At 41.2% G+C, this 22,062-nt stretch overlaps 1 protein-coding gene across 1 annotated transcript; it reads right to left on the bottom strand.

Moving 5' to 3' along the window:
* Nucleotides 1-896: 896 nt before the first annotated feature.
* Nucleotides 897-20,348, bottom strand: gpm6aa (glycoprotein M6Aa). Its single transcript, XM_014199192.2, has 7 exons — nt 19,910-20,348; nt 6,032-6,224; nt 5,508-5,664; nt 4,881-5,034; nt 4,633-4,709; nt 4,327-4,392; nt 897-2,796 (listed from the first exon to the last, which is right to left on the bottom strand). Exons 1-7 carry the CDS (start codon nt 19,944-19,946, stop codon nt 2,644-2,646), a joined length of 837 nt encoding a protein of 278 aa, XP_014054667.1. The 5' UTR covers nt 19,947-20,348; the 3' UTR covers nt 897-2,643.
* Nucleotides 20,349-22,062: the final 1,714 nt, after the last annotated feature.

The raw sequence follows: 22,062 nt of genomic DNA, 5'->3' as shown, positions 1-22,062 counted from the left end.
TACACTGTACTTACTGCAGTAACCCTAACTCTTACCCCAACCCAATTGGTCATTGGAAATTCAAATACTTGTTAAACTGTACTTAAAGGAACAGTTATTGTAATAAGAACACTGTGGAGTGTTTCACAGGGAATACAGTGATTTTTATTTATAAGCAAATTTTGATCCTACAAGCCAGAAAAGCCACTTCAACTGTTGGCACATGTATGTACAAAACAGATTCAATTAAGAGAATGTTACTATGTAACACTTAGAACGAACGACTGGCTCGCGTCCACAGATACAGAACAAAAAGACTGAATGAATGGGTTGCGTCTCTAGCAACCCTAGATAGCCTTCCCTGTAGCTCAGTTGGTAGAGCATGGTCTTTGCAACGCCAGGCTTGTGGGTTTGATTCCCACGGGGGGCCAGCACAGAAAAAAATTGTATGAAATGTATGCATTCACTACTGTAAGTCGCTCTGGATAAGAGCGTCTGCTAAATGACTAAAATGTAAATGTCTAGACAGTATCTTGTGGAGGGATGAAATAGTATTAATAAAGTTTTTAATTAAAATAAGTCAAACATAATTTAAATATGTTGGTAACCCTTTGTATAAAAGTGATAATGCCCTTGAAGCCGGTGTTTGGAGGATATTTTGGGACGGTTTGCCGACTTCGTCTCGGGACTAACAACACCCGTGCCAATATGTCCTCCGATATCACCGGCTAAAAGACAGGAGCTGACAGGACAAACGCTGGTAAGCTTGACAAACAAGACGAACTGGCAACAGACAAACAGAAAACACTGGTATATCCTCCGATAACACCACTAGTAACATCGGCTTCGAGGGCATTATCACATAAGTAAGCATTCTTTGTGAAAGTACAAAAGACTAATACGAGGAGAAAGCTGAAAACATTTTCAGGTCATTTACTGAATAAGCAACGTTGGTACAATAATCAGTTCAAGACATGGTTGAAAGCTCATTACAAACTAAACAGACACAACTCAAACACTACCGTCTAATATCAGTAGCATAATGCTGTTATCATGGGGGGGTTTAGTACTGCACATGTAAACAAAAGGTTGACCCAGCAAGACAGGCAAAGTGTTAAAATAAATTGTCCATGCCACGAAAACACATCTAAATTCACAGTTTTTACCTAACAGTACAGTGATCCAACTCTGAGTTGAACACCAATGAGCTTACACCTAGAGAGAGCACAGAAATGTTCAAATAAGTGCACAAAACTAGCTCTTAGAAATACTGACAAAACAAATATTGCCAGGCAATGAAATGGTAGGCCACCTTCGGAGTCCTATGGCATAATGATGTGTAGGCAATACAATCCAACTTTTACTGTCATAAACAAAATAACTTACTGTGACATACACTTTTCTTAAGTCTGATAAATCCACCAAAAAGTTCAATTTTACACTAAATACTTTTTTTTGCGTCAATATTTTTGAAAGACTGAGGGATTCATAGTGAAATAAACCACAGTAACTTATTTTTATTCTCTTATGAATTGTCCTGAATTTGAAGAGCTTAACATATAGGACCAAAGTATGCATTTATATCTCAATATATGCAGTGCAGAAATCTGCAAAAACTTTCATACTTGTATTTATAAAGTTACACTTTATGAAATAAAAATGGGGGTATGAGAACATGTGTCCGTGTGCTTGTGTGGCATATGATTAAAGACGATGGAATCATTCACAGTCCTTAGATACATAGCTTTAAATTGGCAAGATGCCTCATATTGTAATAAAATAATCCATTGTTTATCATATTGGCAACTAATTTCTTCTTTGATAAAGACCTAAGTGTTTCCTGTTTAACAGGCTTCCCGCTGGGCACACATTGGTTAAATCAATGTTGTTTCCACGTCATTTCAATGAAATTACATTGAACCAATGTGGAATAGACGTTTAATTGACATCTGTGCCCAGTGGGTTGGTACATCTAGTAAATCATGTTTTTGTATTATTATAATTTGGTAATGCTATTGTGTAACCGCAGGTAGAAAACAAAGCTTTTCACTTCAAAGTTATTATTTAGATCCCTGGCAGTACTGGTATTTAAAGCTTCAGAAGCTTTAAAAGTTCCCCTGTGTGATTGAAAATATTGTAGTCTTCAACACCGATCACCCATCCATGTACATAGTGCTTTAAAATGAGATCTATACAGACACACACACATGAGAAATGTGCTTGAAACCCTTTAAGCCCTAACTGATCACCTAAAAAATGAATAGAAATAAATTATAAAGGGGGGAAATGTGACACTTGATAAAACTACAAACTCATAAAAATCCAAAGAAATTCTCCAAAGTAAAAAAGTAAATGAAAAAAACTTCTGCTAGATACTTCCAATTCTACTACGTACTGAACTACCAACTACTATAGAAGCCATAATAATACAGGTAATACTAATAATCATCATCATAATCATAATACAGTCCATAAGAGAGGTAATAGGGCTCATCATCTGAAATGCTGTTTGGAGGGGTTGTGAGGGTCCCCTGGACCACTTTGTCATATGACGCACCAGTGACATCAGCGGTGGCGAGGACCCCGGGCGCCACCCACCCCCCTCTTTAAAGGGGATGGTGGAGATGGAGGGGCAGGGTGGCAGGGCCAGGTGTCACGCTGGCCTTATGTGTAGGCGTTGAGACGCTCCTTGGAGCGGGTGGAGTGGATGTCGTGGAGCTCCTGCTCCTCCTTGGACTTGGTGTCCTCGTACTTCTGCATCCTGCACGCGTCCTTCACGTAGGCCCAGTTGGCTGACAGCACCATCAGGTAGTGGATCTAACAGAGATGAGTCACAAACAAGTTCAGTCAGGGAGAAAAATCTAACAAAATTATTGGTCTTTCACTTTTCCACTGACATCCATTAGGGAAAGATGAATGCCTGTCAGGAAATGGAAGAAAGTGTACCATATTTATATATTGTATTATCACTACAGATTTCATGATACTGTCTTAACGGAGCACATAGAATGAGGAATTAGAATATAGTAATTTAATAGGATCTCTATGGATTTTCACATAATCACATCATCAGCAGAAATATAAAGTGCTATTATGTGGCCCACAGCTTTAATTAAACCTAGAAAATGAGTCAAATTAAGTATTCTACAGCTGAAAAACAATGTCTCAAATTCTGAATTATTTTATTTTCAATTCACAATGGTGTGTTTTGCTGATGTGCCAGCAGGTGGCAGTACAGTAGAAGCAGTCGGTAGTACCCAGCTCATGGAGACGCACAGCCATTGTGAATGTATTTTGCTTAAATTACTCTGGTTGTTACTTTGCCACACCTTTCAGACTGAATCAGATCAATATAAGAAACTAATAGATTTGAATCAACACAAAGACCAAATTACTGGTCTCTTAAGGATTCCAACAAAAGCTGCAGTCTCAGCTGCGAGGACTTGGAATAGTGAAAATACTGCATCCATTTCATTTAACATCTCATCTCATATTTGATGTTGATAATTAGTAATTTGTTTCAGTAATCAGTTAAATAATCAGATAAAATGGAAGGACCATGCATTTTTTACTGTATTAATACCTTTTCAGTTCATCATGAGATAGAAGTCAGACTTGCATTGATTCTTTTTTAACATTGTAGTTTCCTTTTTTTACTGCCACCCTTCTGTTGGTGGGTGTCTGTCGCGTACCACCATTGTTTCCCAGCCATTTGTTTTGTTAAAATGGGAGGCAATGTCTCACTGCAATTTGCACCATCATCTTTGACTAACGATGACCACATTCTCTTTCTTAGAAAATGGCTCCTCACAAATTACTGAGAGATGTTTTCAACAAGCTCCGGGCCTTTCTTCTCCCAGTTTCCATGACAACGCTGTGAAATGCCTAGCATCTCTGAGCCAAAGAAAAACCTTGTCTCTCCACTGCGCCAAAATACTGCCTCCCCAGCCATTCCCATAGACTTACAGCAAAACAGAGATTTCAGCTACAGAAATCAACTGAGCCCATTAAAACACGACATTTGGTTTACCCCGTTACCACTTGTATTTGACCTATTACTGTCATTTTCAAAATGGCCATGTCAAATCAGAACCTTGTGTTACAATTGTTTACCTATGGACTAGTTAAATAAAACTAGTGCAGGGGAAAATTACTGACATGTCTGATTCCTATTTTGTCATATGAGGAACATGAGATATAATCGATGCAGCGACCTGCACAGATCTCAGCCGTTCATATACAGATTACATGGTCCATGTATCCATTGCCCTCATATGGATATAAATCAAAGCTGTAATATCAGCTATATCAACAGAGATAGAAAAGTAATAGGTTTTTGTGTCTCACCATAGCAATGACAGCAGCTCCAGCACCAGCCAGGGAACAAACGAACAGGTGGAATGTCATGTCCAGCTGTATCAAAGACAAAGGAAAGGAAAAAATGAGTCAGGCTTCCCCATAAAAACCCTAGTGAACCTGTCAAAGACCCACACACATTTTATTATATGCATTATTTACAACCTTCATAGATGTTGCACGTAAATGTTCATTTTGCAAAAGCTTTTGAACTTTGAAACCAAGTATCACATTATTTATTAAACATATGTTATTCACATTCAATGTATTTGAAGTTATGTTATTTGTATCAGCTACCTCATTTGATTCACACATTTTGTAAAACTTGTCAGATCCAGTACATACAGTCTTCCCCTCCCCAATTGGCACAATACCTGAAAAGAGAGGAGAACATTTCAATTGGCCATTCCGACATTTTCATATTAGTTTTGATTTATCTCAGAATATCTATACCACAGATGTCTATGCAACATTCATGGGTAATACGTTAGAAACTACCCAGAGAGAAGCAGTAAACCCAACTACTGTATATCATGAATCCTTACCATACTGGCGTGGGTCCAGGCACAGAGTGACTCCCTCCAGGATGGTGGCGTTTTGGCAAATGGTCCAGATGTTGAAGTAGATGAAGACGGGGAGGGAGGTGAACGCAGTCACCCCGAGCCAAGCCAGCATGAAGATGTACGTCAGCATGATGAACTAAGACATAGGATAGCGGAGACTCAGTAGATTCCAGATTCCAGGTATACCTCGTGTCAAGTGAATTAGCAATAACATTAAGAGCTGTTAGTATCTCCCATCAGGATTTATTGTGACTGAGTCTATATCAGTGTTTCCCAAATGTCTCCTCACATACCCCACATTCCACTTTTTGATCTATTCCAGTACTAGCACACTTAATTCCACTTAAACTTGATGATTGGCCACTTGAAACAGTTGTGCCAGTATAGAAAGTGGAACGGATGGGGGTACTCAGAGAGAGGCCTAAATTCTGCCCTTTACACAGAATAGTCACATTTTAGCCACAATATTGTGATTGATGGCACTGCCATTTTAAAAGCTACTTTGTCCCTTAGGGCCATTGCATTACACACAGGTTGTTCATAGAAAACGTTACCAGCTACTCTTGAAGATCACTAAACCTCATCATTCAGTGATGAATTACCCCTTACCCAAGCACTGACGCAACGTCCACAGGTGGTGATCTTGAAGTCTCCATAAAGGTCCTTAATGGCTCCGCTGGTAAAGAAGCCCTCCACCATCAACAGAATGCCGTAGACAAAGAACGCTGAGGCGATGCCATAGATCACATATTTAATGATGTCAATCCTAGATGGAAAAAGTGAAAAGTGTGTGAAAACAACTGTAATGTACAGTTATTACATTGTTGTTTCATTGTTATTGTGCATTAAAAACAAATTGTTACATCTTCTGTAACTCTGTTTGGTCAAACGTATCAAGTTACATTGAATAGTGTATTTACACGGTAACTATACAAGTGACTAATTTGAAACCCATTTTAAATCGAGACAGTGTTCTTTCACCAGAATACAATGTCGGTCTTATCTAGCCCATCTGCAATGCAGGTTCTTCTAAAGTACAGAGAGCTACTCGGTATAGGGGTAACTTTCAGGTAATACACAACAGTGTATCTGGAATGTTTACAGTGTAGGTCATAGGTGTGTAGCCTGCTCACATGGTGAACACGTCAAGGGAATCCACGGGTCCTCTGACCACCTCAAAGTAGTTCTGCAGGATGGTGACGGTCCCAGAGAGGGCCTCGTGCCCGCAGCCGCAGAACAGCGCCACCCCGGCGTACAACAGGATGGTAGCGATAAGCGACGGGTACGGGATGCCACCCAGGCATTTGATGCAGCACTCCAGGCATCCTGAGAACACAGAGAGAAGAGAGACAGAGAAGGTCAGACTTCATGAAAGACAGGAGGGAATGTTCACTATATACAGTAAATCACAGGACAACAGAGGGAGAAACACTGGATTGAGAGTACTGGTTGAGAATGCAGGAAGATATCTTGAGAGGAATCAATCAGACTAAGCTGTGGTCAGTACAAGGCCTTTATATCACCACCACAACCACTAAAATTATGTTGTTACATGAGGTGCATAGCAATCATAGTAGTAGGTACCATAATCAACATGGTAACTGTTTCTAAAAATGGATATTATGTGATTGCGTGGCACACTTCATGGGGTTTTGACACAGCAGCCTTCACCTAAGAACAATATGGTACCGTATGGTATTTCACATACAGTGGTCATCCTCTACACACTGGTGGTTAAATGCAGTCGGAGGTGAAGCAGTGAGAGAGTGACTCCCCTCTTTGCTACAGATATTCTAGTATGAGGAATGAGGTGAACCCAACTTAAACCCTACTGAACCCAGCAGAGCCCTGGTGTGGTTGACCCTTTCAGCCTGAGCCCTAGGTGAACTGACCCATAGGCGTCCCGGGCATCCACTCTATCTGGCCACACATGGGTCAGGGATCAGGGTGAATAATCCTTGTTACGAGAAGTATGTGTGTGTGTCTGTCTGTGTGTGTGTGTGTGTGTGTGTGTGTGTGTGTGTGTGTGTGTGTGTGTGTGTGTGTGTGTGTGTGTGTGTGTGTGTGTGTGTGTGTGTGTGTGTGTGTGTGTGTGTGCGTGTGTGAGTGTGAGACTGTGCCTCAGTCTAAGTGTCTGTGGGCGGGATGTCTGGGTGTATTTGACTGGATTGGTGTGTTTCTAAATGTTGTGGCCATATTATAACAGAATCACAATCCCATGGAAGTGTTACTGTATGTTAGGGTTTGTGTATGTGTTTGATGGAAGCAGTCTGGACAGTGAGTTCATCCATCATCCTAACGGCAGCTATGCCTACATACTCTACAAATGCATGTCATACATGCACAACTTTGTTTCAGACTAATGTCAAATGCATCAAGTTTGTCCCATTCCAATTTCATTAGTGAACCCCACTCTTTTTCATGGCCAGATATGAGCTGATATGCTCCCCAAATCAATGCGCAGCACTAATGAAATGCACAAATGTAATTTCACGCTCATACGACTGGAGAATTTCCTCCAGTGCCTCTACATCACCATTAGAACCATTGATTAATTCTTCCCCATTCAATCCCCGCTCATGTTTCCCATTTTAAAAAAAAGTCTGAAAAACCGAGCTGACTCTATTTTATTTGCAATTCTCAGAGATACCAATCAATGACATCTCCCTCATCTCAGCCAAGCAGTCATTTATTTGCCATCTCCTCTATCACGCCTCGTGTCGATTTTCCATCGCACTTCATTGCGAAAGCAATAGCCCTCTTTCTCCTCCCTCCTCCATGCTCTGCATCTGTTTCTATACAGATTGTGACTGGAATAGCAAGTAAGCTAGCTATCTACCTCCGCCTCAGTCTGCTAGGTTGGGGATCCTTTATTGAAAAAACACATGAATTTCACATGTGAACACATGTTTAGTGTTCCAAAAACACATGTGATCACATGTGATCTTATGTTACATTATTGTGATAACGTGACAACATATAAAGCAACATAACATGAAACGATACATTTGAAAACATCCGATCACGTGAAGTGTTCCAAAAACACATTTTCACATGATTTCACATTTTCATAAAATCATGTGATTTTCCACATGCGAAATCATGTGTTTTCCTCATCCGAGCCTATCTCCAGATGTAATCCACCGCCAGTGTTGTCACGTCATCAAGCCCGATTCCCATCGTTTCCCAGCTATGATATTTCCATTTGCGGGGCTCTTGTCCCTTTCAGTGGGAATGGGTGACAAAAAGTGTCATGTCCGTTATGAAGGTTTAATTAGACATACCTATGCATTATTTAGATACAGTATGACTGCTAAATGGAGGACCCATTTATTTGAGGTGTATTATGAAAGTTGTGTTTAATTATTATTACAAAGCAATTGCTATCTCATAGCACATTGAAATAATAAATAAGGAAAATATATTTCCAAAAATATATATGTCAATATTTACCCCCAAAATATATGGGGTATTGGAAATGATGCAGACAATTACTTGATGGAACCCACAATTTATCTACAATATTAAAGCTGATATAATATCCCTGGGACCTGACTATGAGAACTAAAGCTATAATGGGATAGAGTTGCCATGGCATTCGTGCTGGATATGGGTGTGATCAAGGTGAACACAGAGCAATAAGGAAAGGCTGCAAAAAGAATTGTGTTTTTTATTGATTATGGGTTTTTGTGGAGGGACGCTATTGGTGAAATTTTTTGGGGGTCTATCAACAATGAAAAGGCACTGGGGTCTGACAACTAGGATGGAAAATTACTGAGAATAATAGCAGACGATATTGCCACTCATATTTGCCATATTTTCAATCTAAGACTGCTGGAAAGTGGTGTCCTCAGACTTGGAGGGAAGCAAAAGTAATTCTTTCTGCTAACCAAGAATAGCTCAAATAGCTGACCAATCAGCCGGTTACCAACCCTTAGTAAACTTTTGAAAAAAATTGTGTTTGACCAGATACAATGCTATTTTACTGTAAACAAATTGACAACAGACTTTCAGGATGCTTATAGGGAAGTGCATTCAACAAGCACGGCACCTACACAAATGACTGATGATTAGCTCAGAGAAATTGATGATAAAAAGATTGTGGGAACTGTTTTGTTAGACTTCAATGCGGCTTTTGACATTATCAATCATAGTCTGCTGATGGAAAAATGTATGTGTTACAGCTTTACACCCCCTGTTATACTGTGGATAAAGAGTTACCTGTCTAACAGAACACAGAGGGTGTTCTCTAATGGAAGCCTCTCCAACATAATCCACGTAGATTCAGGAATTCCCCAGGGCAGCTGTCTAGGCCCCTTACTTTTTTCAACCTTTACTAATGACATGCCACTGGCTTTGAGTAAAGTTAGCGTGTCTATGTATGCGGATGACTCATCACTATACACGTCATGTACTACAGTTAGTGAAATCACTGCAACACTTAACAAAGAGCTGCAGTTAGTTTCAGAATGGGTGGCAATGAATAATTTAGTCCTAAATATTTCAAAAGCTAAAAGCATTGTATTTGGGACAAATCATTCATTAGACCCTAAACCTCAACTAAATCTTGTAAAAAATGATGTGGAAATTGAGCAAGTTGAGGTGACTAAACTGTTTGGAGTAACCCTGGATTGTAAACTGTCATGTCAAAACATGTTGATATAACTTCAGTCGTGTAGTTAGGTGCCACAAAGAGGGACCTTGGAAAATTACAATTGGCTCAGAACAGGGCAGCACGGCTGGCCCTTAAATGTAAACAGAGAGCTAACATTAATAATATGCATGTACATCTCTCATGGCTACATGGAACTCTATATTTTTTATTTTTTAATTTCACCTTTATTTAACCAGGTAGGCCAGTTGAGACGTGCAGAAGATGAATGTGCAAGTAGAGATACTGGGGTGCAAAGGAGAAAAAAAATATATATATCAATATGACGATGAGGTAGTTGGGTGGGCTATTTACAGATGGGCTGTGTACAGGTGCAATGATCGGTAAACTGCTCTGACAGCTGATGCTTAAAGTTAGTGAGGGAGATATAAGACTCCAGCTTCAGTGATATTTGCAATTCGTTCCAGTCATTGGCAGCAGAGAACTGGAAGGAAAGGCGGCCAAAGGAGGAGTTGGCTTTGGGGATGACCAGTGAAATATACCTGCTGGAGCACGTGCTACGGGTGGGTGCTGCTATGTGACTGGGACTGGGAGACTAGTCAGAATCGAGGAAAATATGAACGAAGCAAAGTACAGGAAGATCCTTGATGAAAACCTGCACTAGAGCACTCTGAGCGCTCAGGAACTCAGACTGTGGCGAAGGTTCACCTTCCAACAGGACAACGACCCTAAGTACACAGCCAAGACAACGCAGGAGTGGCTTCGGGACAAGTCTCCAAATGTCTTTGAGTGGTCCAGCCAGAGCCCGAATTTGAACCTGATCGAACATCTCTGGAAAGACCTTAAAAAAGCTGTGCAGCGACACTCCCCATCCAACCTGACAGAGCTTGAGAGGATCTGTAGGGAAGAATGGGAAAAATCTGGAGGACAGATAGTTTCCGTCCTCGTCTGGGTACATTGACTTCAATACAAAACCAAGGAGGCTCATGGTTCTCACCCCCTTCCATAATCTTACACAGTAATTATGACAACTTCCGGAGAACGTCCTCCAACCTATCAGAACTCCTGCAGCATGAACTGACATGTTGTCCACCCAATCAAAGGATCAGAGAATGAATCTAGTACTGAAAGCATAAGCTACAGCTACAGTGAGGGAAAAAGTATTTGATCCCCTGCTGATTTTCTATGTTTGCCCACTGACAAAGAAATTATCAGACTATAATTTTAATGGTAGGTTTATTTGAACAGTGAGAGACAGAATAACAACAACAAAAAATCCTGAAAAAAGCATGTCAAAAAAGTTATAAATTGATTTGCATTTTAATGAGGGAAATAAGTATTTGACCCCCTCTCAATCAGAAAGATTTCTGGCTCCCAGGTGTCTTTTATACAGGTAACGAGCTGAGATTAGGAGCACACTCTTAAAGGGAGTGCTCCTAATCTCAGCTTGTTACCTATATAAAAGACACCTGTCCACAGAAGCAATCAATCAATCAGATTCCAAACTCTCCACCATGGCCAAGACCAAAGAGCTCTCAAAGAATGTCAGGGACAAGATTGTAGACCTACACAAGGCTGGAATGGGCTACAAGACCATCGCCAAGCAGCTTGGTGAGAAGGTGACAACATTTGGTGCGATTATTCGCAAATGGAAGAAACACAAAAGAACTGTCAATATCCTTCGGCCTGGGGCTACATGCAAGATCTCACCTCGTGGAGTTGCAATGATCATGAGAACGGTGAGGAATCAGCCCAGAACTACACAGGGAGGATCTTGTCAATGATCTCAAGGCAGCTGGGACCATAGTCACCAAGAAAACAATTGGTAACACACTACACCGTGAAGGACTGAAATCCTGCAGCGCCCGCAAGGTCCCCCTGCTCAAGAAAGCACATATACATGCCCGTCTGAAGATTGCCAATGAATATCTGAATGATTCAGAGGACAACTGGGTGAAAGTGTTGTGGTCAGATGAGACCAAAATGGAGCTCTTTGGCATCAACTCAACTCGCCATGTTTGGAGGAGGAGGAATGCTGCCTATGACCCCAAGAACACCATCCCCACCGTCAAACATGGAGGTGGAAACATTATGCTTTGGGGGTGTTTTTCTGCTAAGGGGACAGGACAACTTCACCGCATCAAAGGGACGATGGACGGGGCCATGTACCGTCAAATCTTGGGTGAGAACCTCCTTCCCTCAGCCAGGGCATTGAAAATGGGTCGTGGATGGGTATTCCAGCATGGCAATGACCCAAAACACACGGCCAAGGCAACAAAGGAGTGGCTCAAGAAGAAGCACATTAAGGTCCTGGAGTGGCCTAGCCAGTCTCCAGACCTTAATCCCATAGAGAATCTGTGGAGGGAGCTGAAGGTTCGAGTTGCCAAACGTCAGCCTCGAAACCTTAATGACTGAGAAGATCTGCAAAGAGGAGTGGGACAAAATCCCTCCTGAGATGTGTGCAAACCTGGTAGCCAACTACAAGAAACGTCTGACCTCTGTGATTGCCAACAAGGGTTTTGCCACCAAGTACTAAGTCATGTTTTGCAGAGGGGTCAAATACTTATTTCCCTCATTAAAATGCAAATCATTTTATACCATTTTTGACATGCGTTTTTCTGGATTTTTTTGTTGTTATTGTTGTCTGTCTCTCACTGTTCAAATTAACCTACCATTAAAACTATAGAATGATCATTTCTTTGTCAGTGGGGAAACATACAAAATCAGCAGGGGATCAAATACTTTTTTCCCTCACTGTAGCTAGCACTGCAGTACATTACATTTGGTGAGTAGTTGACTCAAAGAGAGAGAAAGACAATAGTTGAACAGTTTTGAACAAATTAATTAAAAAAATTAAGGAGAAGCCAGAGAGAGAGATAGCTATATTTCCTTTTATTTTTCACTTTCTCTTATTTAGCTAGCAAATGCAGCTAGATAGTTTAGCCTATTCAAACACCATGACTCAAACAGAGAGGGATCGTATGTTAGCTAGCTGGCTATGGCTGTCCAACACTGGAACTCTTCCAAGTCAAAGTAAGCTTTTGGTTTTATTAATTTATTTCCACCTTGGCCCGCAAGTGTAACTACTAAACTGCTTGCTGACTGTACACTGTACTGCATGATTGTAGCGGGTTCTATTAGCTATGTTGACTATGACGTTAGCTAATATGATGACAACGATGTAGGCTGTGTGTAGAGTTTAGCGGTAATTTTCGCCTGGTCACAGACAGATGATGTGTTGTGCACTGACATCCACAAGCGAAGGGAAAAGGTGAGAGGAGGATAGCATGTAGATGCAAGAAGGAATTATACAACATGCAAAGTGATCATGCTGTTTGTATGTGGCTACTATGAAAGTGAACTGTGTTTGCATGTGATCAGAGGTGTATACATTCCGTCGATTTTGTTGAAAAACTTTTCTTAAACGGAATCAAACGGAACAAAATGGGGATAAACATACCTGAATTTGTCCAGTAGAAACTCTCGTTAGCAAATGTTGAACTAATGATAACATCCTAGATCAGCTAGATGCAGGCAAGACTGTGCAAGGCGGTATTGAATGCATTACTGTCTGTCACGTTGATTACAAAAAAATGATCAAGACCTGTGCACCTATGTTGTAAACTTTCATTCATAGGCCTCATGATGGGTATAGGGAAAATGTGAGTATCATGTGGTAATCTAAACCTGTCGATGTTACATTGAGCTGGGTGAATGGAATATGAAGGACAGTCATCCAATATGCTGTAATAGAAATAAGGCCATGCTGATTCAAAAAATTATCTTCCTCCCTCATCTTAAACTGCACCGACCGCCACTGGTGCGTTTTGAAAATGTTTTGTGGACTTCATGAATCATTATAAAAAGTTTGGGGAAAAAATAGAAATATTTGACAATATTAGAATTGTTCAAAACTCATACGGTTCTTCATTGCAAGGGCATTGGGCGGTAGTACTGGTGGCCATATTGCCATTTAATGTTATACGTATGAAGTCTTAAGGATTCATTGGGAACCAGATATGGTTATAATCAGACATTTGCATGGCACTATTGTTTTCTAACAAGTTCAACAATTCTCCACTGGAAAACAACAGCAACTCCTCCCATCATAAGTCTAATTACCAGCCTTTTTACAGACTTACATTGAACTTGAGATTCCTGACTCAATCTGTCTGAGTGTTGGCGCTATGCTACTGAAAATGACAACTAGTGTGAATTGACTGAAAGAGCCACTGGATGCTTGATCCATAATTTAGCACCAGCAGCACAGTAACAGCACAGTGCCAGCCACTTCCATCCATTATTTACGGCAGCTGCTTTACTGTTACATTACCTGGGATGAGAAAGATGCCTGTTTAATGAGCTGCCACTGGGGTTCCAATTGATCATGTTCACAGTGGAATAGGGTTGAGTGTGTTGTGGAACTTGTTGGGTATCAACTGGCCCAGTTTAGGTGGGTATATGTTATGAAAGGGACCATTCACTCTCTCTAGCAATGTATTTAACAACAAGACCAGTTTTTCTAGCCTGGGCACCAGTCTGTTTGTGTCATCATGACTAAGATGACAAGGAGCTGTCATGATAGCACAAACAGATCTGAGACTAGGCTACAGTTGTTCTTGGAGACAAGCATAACAGAAAAGTTAAATGAATTGTTGTTTTTACAGATTGGCATTAGTAAACCATTCCTCCAATAGTGGCTAATGGTCAACAATGACATGTAATTACAAAATATAAAACAACTAGTTCCGCATCTCGAAATGGATGGTGGTAAATTGTTGTTCTGGATTAGTAGAAAAGTCACACCAGAATTCAACAGTCTTTTAGAGTTCCAGTTGCAGAGAACTGTGGGACTTGCAGTCCTTTATGCCTGGATTATATTTATCTCATGATGACCACACTTTGTTCTTGAACTTTATTCATATGAAACCTTCAAATTAGGGAGGCCATTAAATATTACTTGTAATCACTACAGTATGTGAAAACATGGCTACATGTGGATTATCTCTAAACTGCCAATAAATGCTGAATCAAGAGGCAGGCTCCAGCTCCACCTTCAATTGTACTCCACACAAACAACCCCTCTTCAAAAAGTAAAGTCTGTAATTCGGCTGTGACCCCAAACATGTCTCTCCAGTTCAACCAACAGAAGCCGTCTCTCTCTCTAACACAAAGAGAAAGGACAGGCCCCTCCCATGCCACCTCCTCACTACCACTGTCACCACTCTCCCATCTGTCAGCGTCATGTCCGACAGGCAAAAGGGATACACACACACACACCCTCAGCACCCAATGGCTCATTAAAAGGTTGAGGTTACCATCATGTAATGGTCACCTCTCAGAAAACATTGATAATGCATCTTGAAGACAACAGCACTCCTAAGGATCATTCAGAAAATAATCTATATAGTATCAGCCGCACAATCACAAGATCTATAGTGGCATTAGTTTCATTAAAACAGGGAAGGGGGGAGCGAGAGACGGAGAAGGGGTGGAGGGAAACAGAGGGGGAGAGTGAGAGAGAAGGAGATAGATTCAAAGAGAAAAAGCTAATTAGTTTCTGGTTAGAATGGCTTGTGGTGTACACAAGGCACATTTTCACATTTAATAACGTTCATTTGATCTGGTGGCCTGGAGACATCCATGGGGGGCGGAGTACGGGAAAATAAGCCTACACTAAGCAGTGGGGATGTTTCAGTCTGTGAATGTCGGAAGAGTAGGTGTCTCAACGTTCGCTTTCCCTATACCCCCCCCACCCCCCACCCCAACATTTGTTATGCTGCATCTTGACACACATGTCCAGTTTATGGGGTAAAATAGTCTACTTTTATCTGATCAATGGGTTGTATTACCCCTTCTCGCGCACTTGCAAATTGCATCTTTTATTATATGACATTGAATATATGACAGCCATTATTATTATTATTATTATTATTATGTATTATGGCCTCCCTACTTGAATTAATGTTTTTTGTAATAATCTGATAGATTCCAAGAATTCCAATTCCAGTTTCTAGAATGAAAGTTTTCCTTGTCACGTCCTGACCAGTAAAAGGGGTTATTTGTCATTGTAGTTTGGTCAGGGCGTGGCAGGGGGTGTTTGTTTTGTGTGTTTCGGTGTTTTTGGTTTATGCTCTATGTTATCTATTTCTATGTGTTTATCTAGTTTTCTATTTCTATGTTGGGTTTTTAGCAATGACCTCCAATTAGAGGCAGCTGGTTGTCGTTGTCTCTAATTGGAGGCCATATTTAGTTGGGTTTGTTTTCACTTGTGTTTTGTGGGTGGTTATTTTCTGTATAGCCTGTGTGCCTTATGGAACTGTTTCATCGTTTTGTTATTTTTGTTTAAGTGTTCACGTTACTTCTAATAAATTAAGTATAGGCACTTTACCCGCTGCGCCTTGGTCCTATCTTAACGACGCCCATGACATTCCTGACCAAGAGGGATGATTTTTTTTGTCATGTTACCTGGATGCCAACGGCCACTCTAGTGAATTATAAGATCTCTATGGTATGGACACTATCATAATGCAATACACCTCAGGCTATGGGATGATTGTGAATCCAATTTGGTTGATTTTGGTTGCTGAAAAAGCTTAGCCTCTTCCATTTGACAGCCAAAATAGATCTGCAGCACTAGTAGCAATACAACAGAAAATCAAAACTAAGATGATAAATACCTGTCAAAAAACGACTTAAATAGATTTTGTAACTCTTTGTTAACGGTGAAACTAAATGTGATGTAAACTATTTGGGGGTGTTTATTGTTATTTTGAGGATTTACAAAGCAACCATGAGAGGTATAAAATGCACAGTTTTAAATTTGCATGTACAGTCATGTTGTGTCTGGAAACCATACAGTGTGATGTTCTGTACAGTAGGTGCATTCCATTTTTACTATTTTTGCATGGTAGCCCCCTGGCTGGTCCATGGTGCCCCTAAGGTCAGGACAGGGCTACAGACGATCTATAGAGCTCTGGTCCACACATAACGGATGTCCTCATAGGAGGTGACAGGGGGGCAGTTGCTAGAGGAATGGCCCAGAGAAAGAGCACTTACATCTGCTTGTCCTCTTAAAGATGTCATGAACTCAGGGTTCTCTGAGGTGGGGGGTCAGACTGTGACCAGTCACCCCAAAATGATAGGTCACATACTGTAGATTATAATATAACTACTAGATAAAAGCATAACTGTTTGATGCTGCTTCTCCCTGAGAGTTGCTCAGATGTATATATAATGCATGGTTAAAGCAAGGTGGCCTGACAACTAAAAGATCAACGACTTCAGCTCAGACTAAAAACAATACTACAGGAGCAATGTTACCATACAAGTTATACTAAAATGTATTACATAATCTCCACAACTCCACGGAAATGAAAACTGAAATGAATTTGTCATCTAAGAAAACATAAAAAACACATTGAACATTAAATATAAGCATTATAAAGCCATTTGAGAGGCCCTCAAGGCGGAGGCCCAAAGTCATTAATTGGCCTAACTCCCAGGAGGGTGTTAAATCTCCCCTTTCATGTGCTCTTAAACCAGCCTTTCAGCTCAGTAGATTTACAGTGGTCATGTGAATAATTGTCTCAAACAAGCGACAAGAGACTTAGAACCCTTAATATAACAGTAAGGTGTAATCTATAACTTGGTATTACTTTACATTAATAGAAGTACTGTTTATGACTGGTTGTGGTTACATAAGTAGTTTATAGATCATCATTAGATAATATGTAGTTTATGAATCATTATTAAATAGTTACAATTTTGGTCGTTGCCAAATAATAGGTTTATTTATGGCTGCACTGAGGATTTTATTACTGTTATTAAAAGATGAATAACATAAACCACATTACCTCACTAAACGCGGAAGACGCATTTCAGATGAATGCATTCAGTTGTACAACTATGTATCCCACTTTCCCTTTCCCTTTCCCTCACTGTGAGGGTAATACTGTGAGAGCATACCCAAGTCCCCCTCAATATGGCTACTCTAGCTTTGTAAAGTGAAATGTATTTTCCTTGTGTCAATACTATGAATGTCATGAACATTTTGGGGCAATTTCATGTTTGTTTGAGGTTGATGCCTTTTCTGTTTAGGGGGTGGTTTTAGGGCTAAGGTTTGCATGGAGGAACCAAATGGCCAATATCAACAGAGAACCAAAATTCCATTATTTGCTAGTGGGCAAGACACACTGCACATACTGTAGTGGGCCTAGAAGCATGTAGGCCAACCTATTACATGGCATTTACACTATGCATTCATTCAGACTTCATAATTGGAAACAGGAGGGTCAAATCATCTTGTTTCAAGCACTAGACTTCTAAGTGTCCCTAGCTGAACTTCAGTGGCCTGGTCCCAGACCTGTTTGTGCTGTATCCGACTCCTATGATCATTGTTATGGTTTAGCATGTTGTAGAACCATAGGACTTGGCTATACAGCACAAACAGTTCTGGGACCAGGCAACTGAAGTTCATCAGTCAGTGTGTTGATTCGGAGAGGAAGCACTATAGAAGAAGAGTGTTAATGTGGAGCAGCACTCAGCCAAGCTGCTTTAGCACCCTGTTTTATTTATAACTTTACAAATTTGATAGAGAAGAGATGTGCCAGTTAGCCACCTTTGGGCCAGTGGGGCCACAGCGCTAGTAGTGTAAAGAGTGCTTGGATAAGTATTATAGAAAGACTAACAAGGCCTTCACTCAAATGAAGGGGCATGGTGTACTAGAGACACGCATGCACAGTCTGGGTGCTGGTGTCTTTCAGTATAGTGAACATTGATGGAGATGGCCAACTGTATGATGTGACAGATTGGCCTTCCAGGATGTATAATTCACACAGAGAGAGCGAGTACAATACCCATCAGTCTCTATTATGGAGACGGATGGGTATTCAATCAAAACTGCTATCAATAAGTTTCCGGTAGTCATCCCACAGGTTGGAGACATCTTAGTGTCAAAGAGGCATGGATCATAGTGTGAAAACAGAATTCCTGATCCAATGTTATATTGCAGCCACCAATGGTTTTAACATCTTACCAGACAATAATGGCCTATCACTTTGTAGTACATGCAATTATTCAGCTGTCCCCATAGCAGAACCCTTTTTGGTTCCAGGTAAAAAAAACTTTTTGGTTCCAGGTAGAATAATTTTGGGTTCCATGTAGAACCCTCTGTGGAAAGGGTTTTACATGGAACCCAAAGCGGTTCTACTTGGAACCAAAAGGGTTCTACCTTGAACCAACAAGGGTTCTTCAAGGGCTTCTCCTATGGGGACAGCAGAAAAACCTATCTAGAACTTTCAGGTTCTAGATAGCACCATTTGTTTTACGAGTGACCATCCATGACACTCACACAAACACGCACACAAACACACGCACACAGACAGTGTGCAAACTGTGTGTCCAGGATACCAAAATGTCATCTGCAGGAACAGAACAGAGAGCAGAGAGTGGCTGCAGGGATAATGACCAGACTTGGCCAGTGCCATGGCAACTGTTACAGCACTCATGCCTGTGAAGGACTGGTTTTCAGGAAGGAGGGAAGAAAAGAAGCACAGACATACGAAGCCCTGTCACATGCACAGAACCTGGGAAGAAGGGGAAAAGGAAGGAAGGAAGGGAGGAGGAGGAGTGGAGGGGGAGAATTACACCTCAGAGTGGAGAGAACGACAGCATTTTTATTCATCCAGTGAGCATTTGAATTAATATGGAAGAAGGCTCATTCAAACAAACCGTTTGTAAACATCAATGTATTTATACATCATGTATTTATAGACTGCTATTTTCGGCTCAAGCCTACACTTCTGCAACACTGGCGAAGGGGTGGATTTGCATTTTAAATGGCAACCCCTTTGCACAATGCAAACAACATACCCTGCATGCATATGCACAAGAAAGGAATCTTCACATGCGTCAAAAAAATGTCTGCTGAAAGCATGAAAGCGCTTTGATTTGAATACAATAGCTGGACATGCATATGGTCTGGATGCAATGGTTTTATTAGCGAAAGCGGACTGGCTCGATGTCTCTTGTCTTCAAAGTTCCCCTGAGCCATCTTGACAGGCATGGGAGAGCCTTACCGAGACACCCGTGAACAAAGACAATCCTCCCTGTGCTTTCACAGTCAACGCTCACAGAGGCAGGTCACACCCCTCTGACTGTTTCGACAGCAGACAACACCCACACCACACACACACACTTTAGTCAATCAGACAATCAATGGACAAAGGAACAACCCAAACAGATGCTCTTTTATACCCAGAGTATTAACCAAATATTTTCTCAAACCTTTCTGCATAAGTACTTCACTGACAACAGACAAATAAATTAGTGCAGGATTTCACTCAAATGGAATCTCAATCCATCCACCTAAAAATAAAATACACTTCTCTTTCCTTACCTTTCTGAGTCTGCCCCTCATCCATATCTTCTTCCATCTGGGCTATTCTAGATGTAGAGCAACTGATGTGACAAAAGCTCAGAACTCTGTTTCTGTGTGTATTGTCGGCTGAGGGATACACAGAAGTCTCTCTCTTTCTCTCTCTCTCTCTCTCTCTACTCTGTGTTCAGACTGCTTGTCAGCAGAGATTTAATTCAAGTAGTCGTGCCGTTGATTTATGAGAGAGATCAGTGCGTCTTCACAGCGCTGTCCATCGCGAGCCGCTCTGGCAAGTGCCGAAAACCTGGTCTCAACAGTGGAGAATACAGGGGGTGGTGAGGGAAAAGGGTGGTCTCAGTATGCAGGAATAAGTATGTTTGCAGGAAGGCGCAGGTGGTCAGAAAACAGAAAGCTTAGAGAGGCAATGGTAGAAACACCGGCTCAGCCTTGAAAACAGCCCCTTACCCTGAGACCAGGAGGAGGGGTGTTTCTTTAGAGGTGTCGAACACTCTCCCACCCAGCCCACCCAGATAACCCCTTTTTTCAGAGAGAATGGTTAAGCCTGTCAGCCCCCTTGGCTATGTTCTGCTGCATTAAGTGAACCTTCTCCTTAACTGAAAAAAACATTTTTCAGAAATCCAAAAGGGAATTCTCATAATCATATTAATCATCCAGGTTCAATTTGTTTATCACAAGGAGTTGTCATGGGGACCCTTATCATATATACTGAGCAAAAATATAAAAGCAACATGCAACAATTTCAAAATGTTTACAGAGTTCCAGTTCATACAAGGAAATCAGTCAATTGAAATAAATTCATTATGCCCTAATCTATGGATTTCACATGACTGGGCAGGGGTGCAGCCATGGGTGAGCCTGGGAGGGCACACTTCTTTATGCATTTCTGTTTAACTCACCTGTAAGAAAACCTGTCCCTTTAAGAGTGACTGATGATCTCACTGCAAGCGCGAGCTCACAGTGTTAATTAGTCTAACTCCCAAGTTCAGAATATACGGTTTTCTAACATTATTATTCTAACTGTTGTATCCTTCACTGTGTGTGAATGCAAGAACTGTGAGTACAGTATTTGTTTCCTTATGTTTCCTGACATAGTTGCCAATATTTTAGTCATATTTTAGTCATTGTACAGCATTTTATGCACTTGTTTTTTGCCAGCTAAGAAACTACTGTTAGCCATATTTTGCCTGACTAGCTAGCTATGTTGTAGCCATTTTTATGTAATTTCTGAGTCACTTTATTGTTATAGCAGATGAGAAATGTTTATTCTTGTTTGTTATCGCTAAATACACTACTTAACCAAAAGTATGTGGACACCTGCTCGTCGAACATCTCATTCCAAAATCATGGTCATTAATATGGAGTTGGTCACCCCTTTGCTGCTTTAACAGCCTCCACTCTTCTCGGAAGGCTTTCCACTAGATGTTGGAACATTGCTGTGGAGACTTGCTTCCATTCAGCAACAAGAGCATTAGTGAGGTCGGGCACTGATGTTGGGCGATTAGGCCTGGCTCACAGCCATCGTTCCAAGTCATACCAAAGGTGATCGATGGGGTTGAAGTCTGGGCTCTGTGCAGGCCAGTCAAGTTCTTCCACACCAATCTCGCAAATCATTTCTGTATGGACCTCGCTTTGTGCACAGGGGCATTGTCTTGCTGAAACAGGAAAGGGTCTTCTCCAAACTGTTGCCACAAAGTTGGAAGCACATCATCGTCTAGAATGTCGTTATATGCTGTAACGTTAAGATTTCCCTTCACTGGAACTAAGGGGCCTTGCCCGAACCATGAAAAACAGCCCCAGACCATTGTTCCTCTTCCATCAAACTTTACAGGTGGCACAATGCATTTGGGCAGGTAGCGTTCTCCTGGCATCCGCCAAACCCACATTCATCCATCGGACTGCCAGATTGTGAAGTGTGATTCATCACTCCAGAAAACGCGTTTCCACTGCTCCAGAGTCCAATGGCGCCACTCCGGCCAATGCTTGGCATTGCGTATGGTGATCTTAGGCTTGTGTGTGGCTGCTCGGCCATGGAAACCCATTTCATGAAGCTCCCGATGAACAGTTATTGTGCTGAAGTTGCTTCCAGAGTCAGTTTGGAAATGAGTGTTGCAACCGTGGACAGATCTTTGTACGCGCTACGCGTTTCAGCTCTC

The sequence above is a fragment of the Salmo salar genome, chromosome ssa05, assembly GCF_905237065.1.
Source record: "Salmo salar chromosome ssa05, Ssal_v3.1, whole genome shotgun sequence".
NCBI lineage: Eukaryota > Metazoa > Chordata > Actinopteri > Salmoniformes > Salmonidae > Salmo > Salmo salar.
The sequence above is the reverse complement of the archived record's forward strand: the minus strand, read 5'-3'. Positions and strand labels throughout refer to the sequence as shown.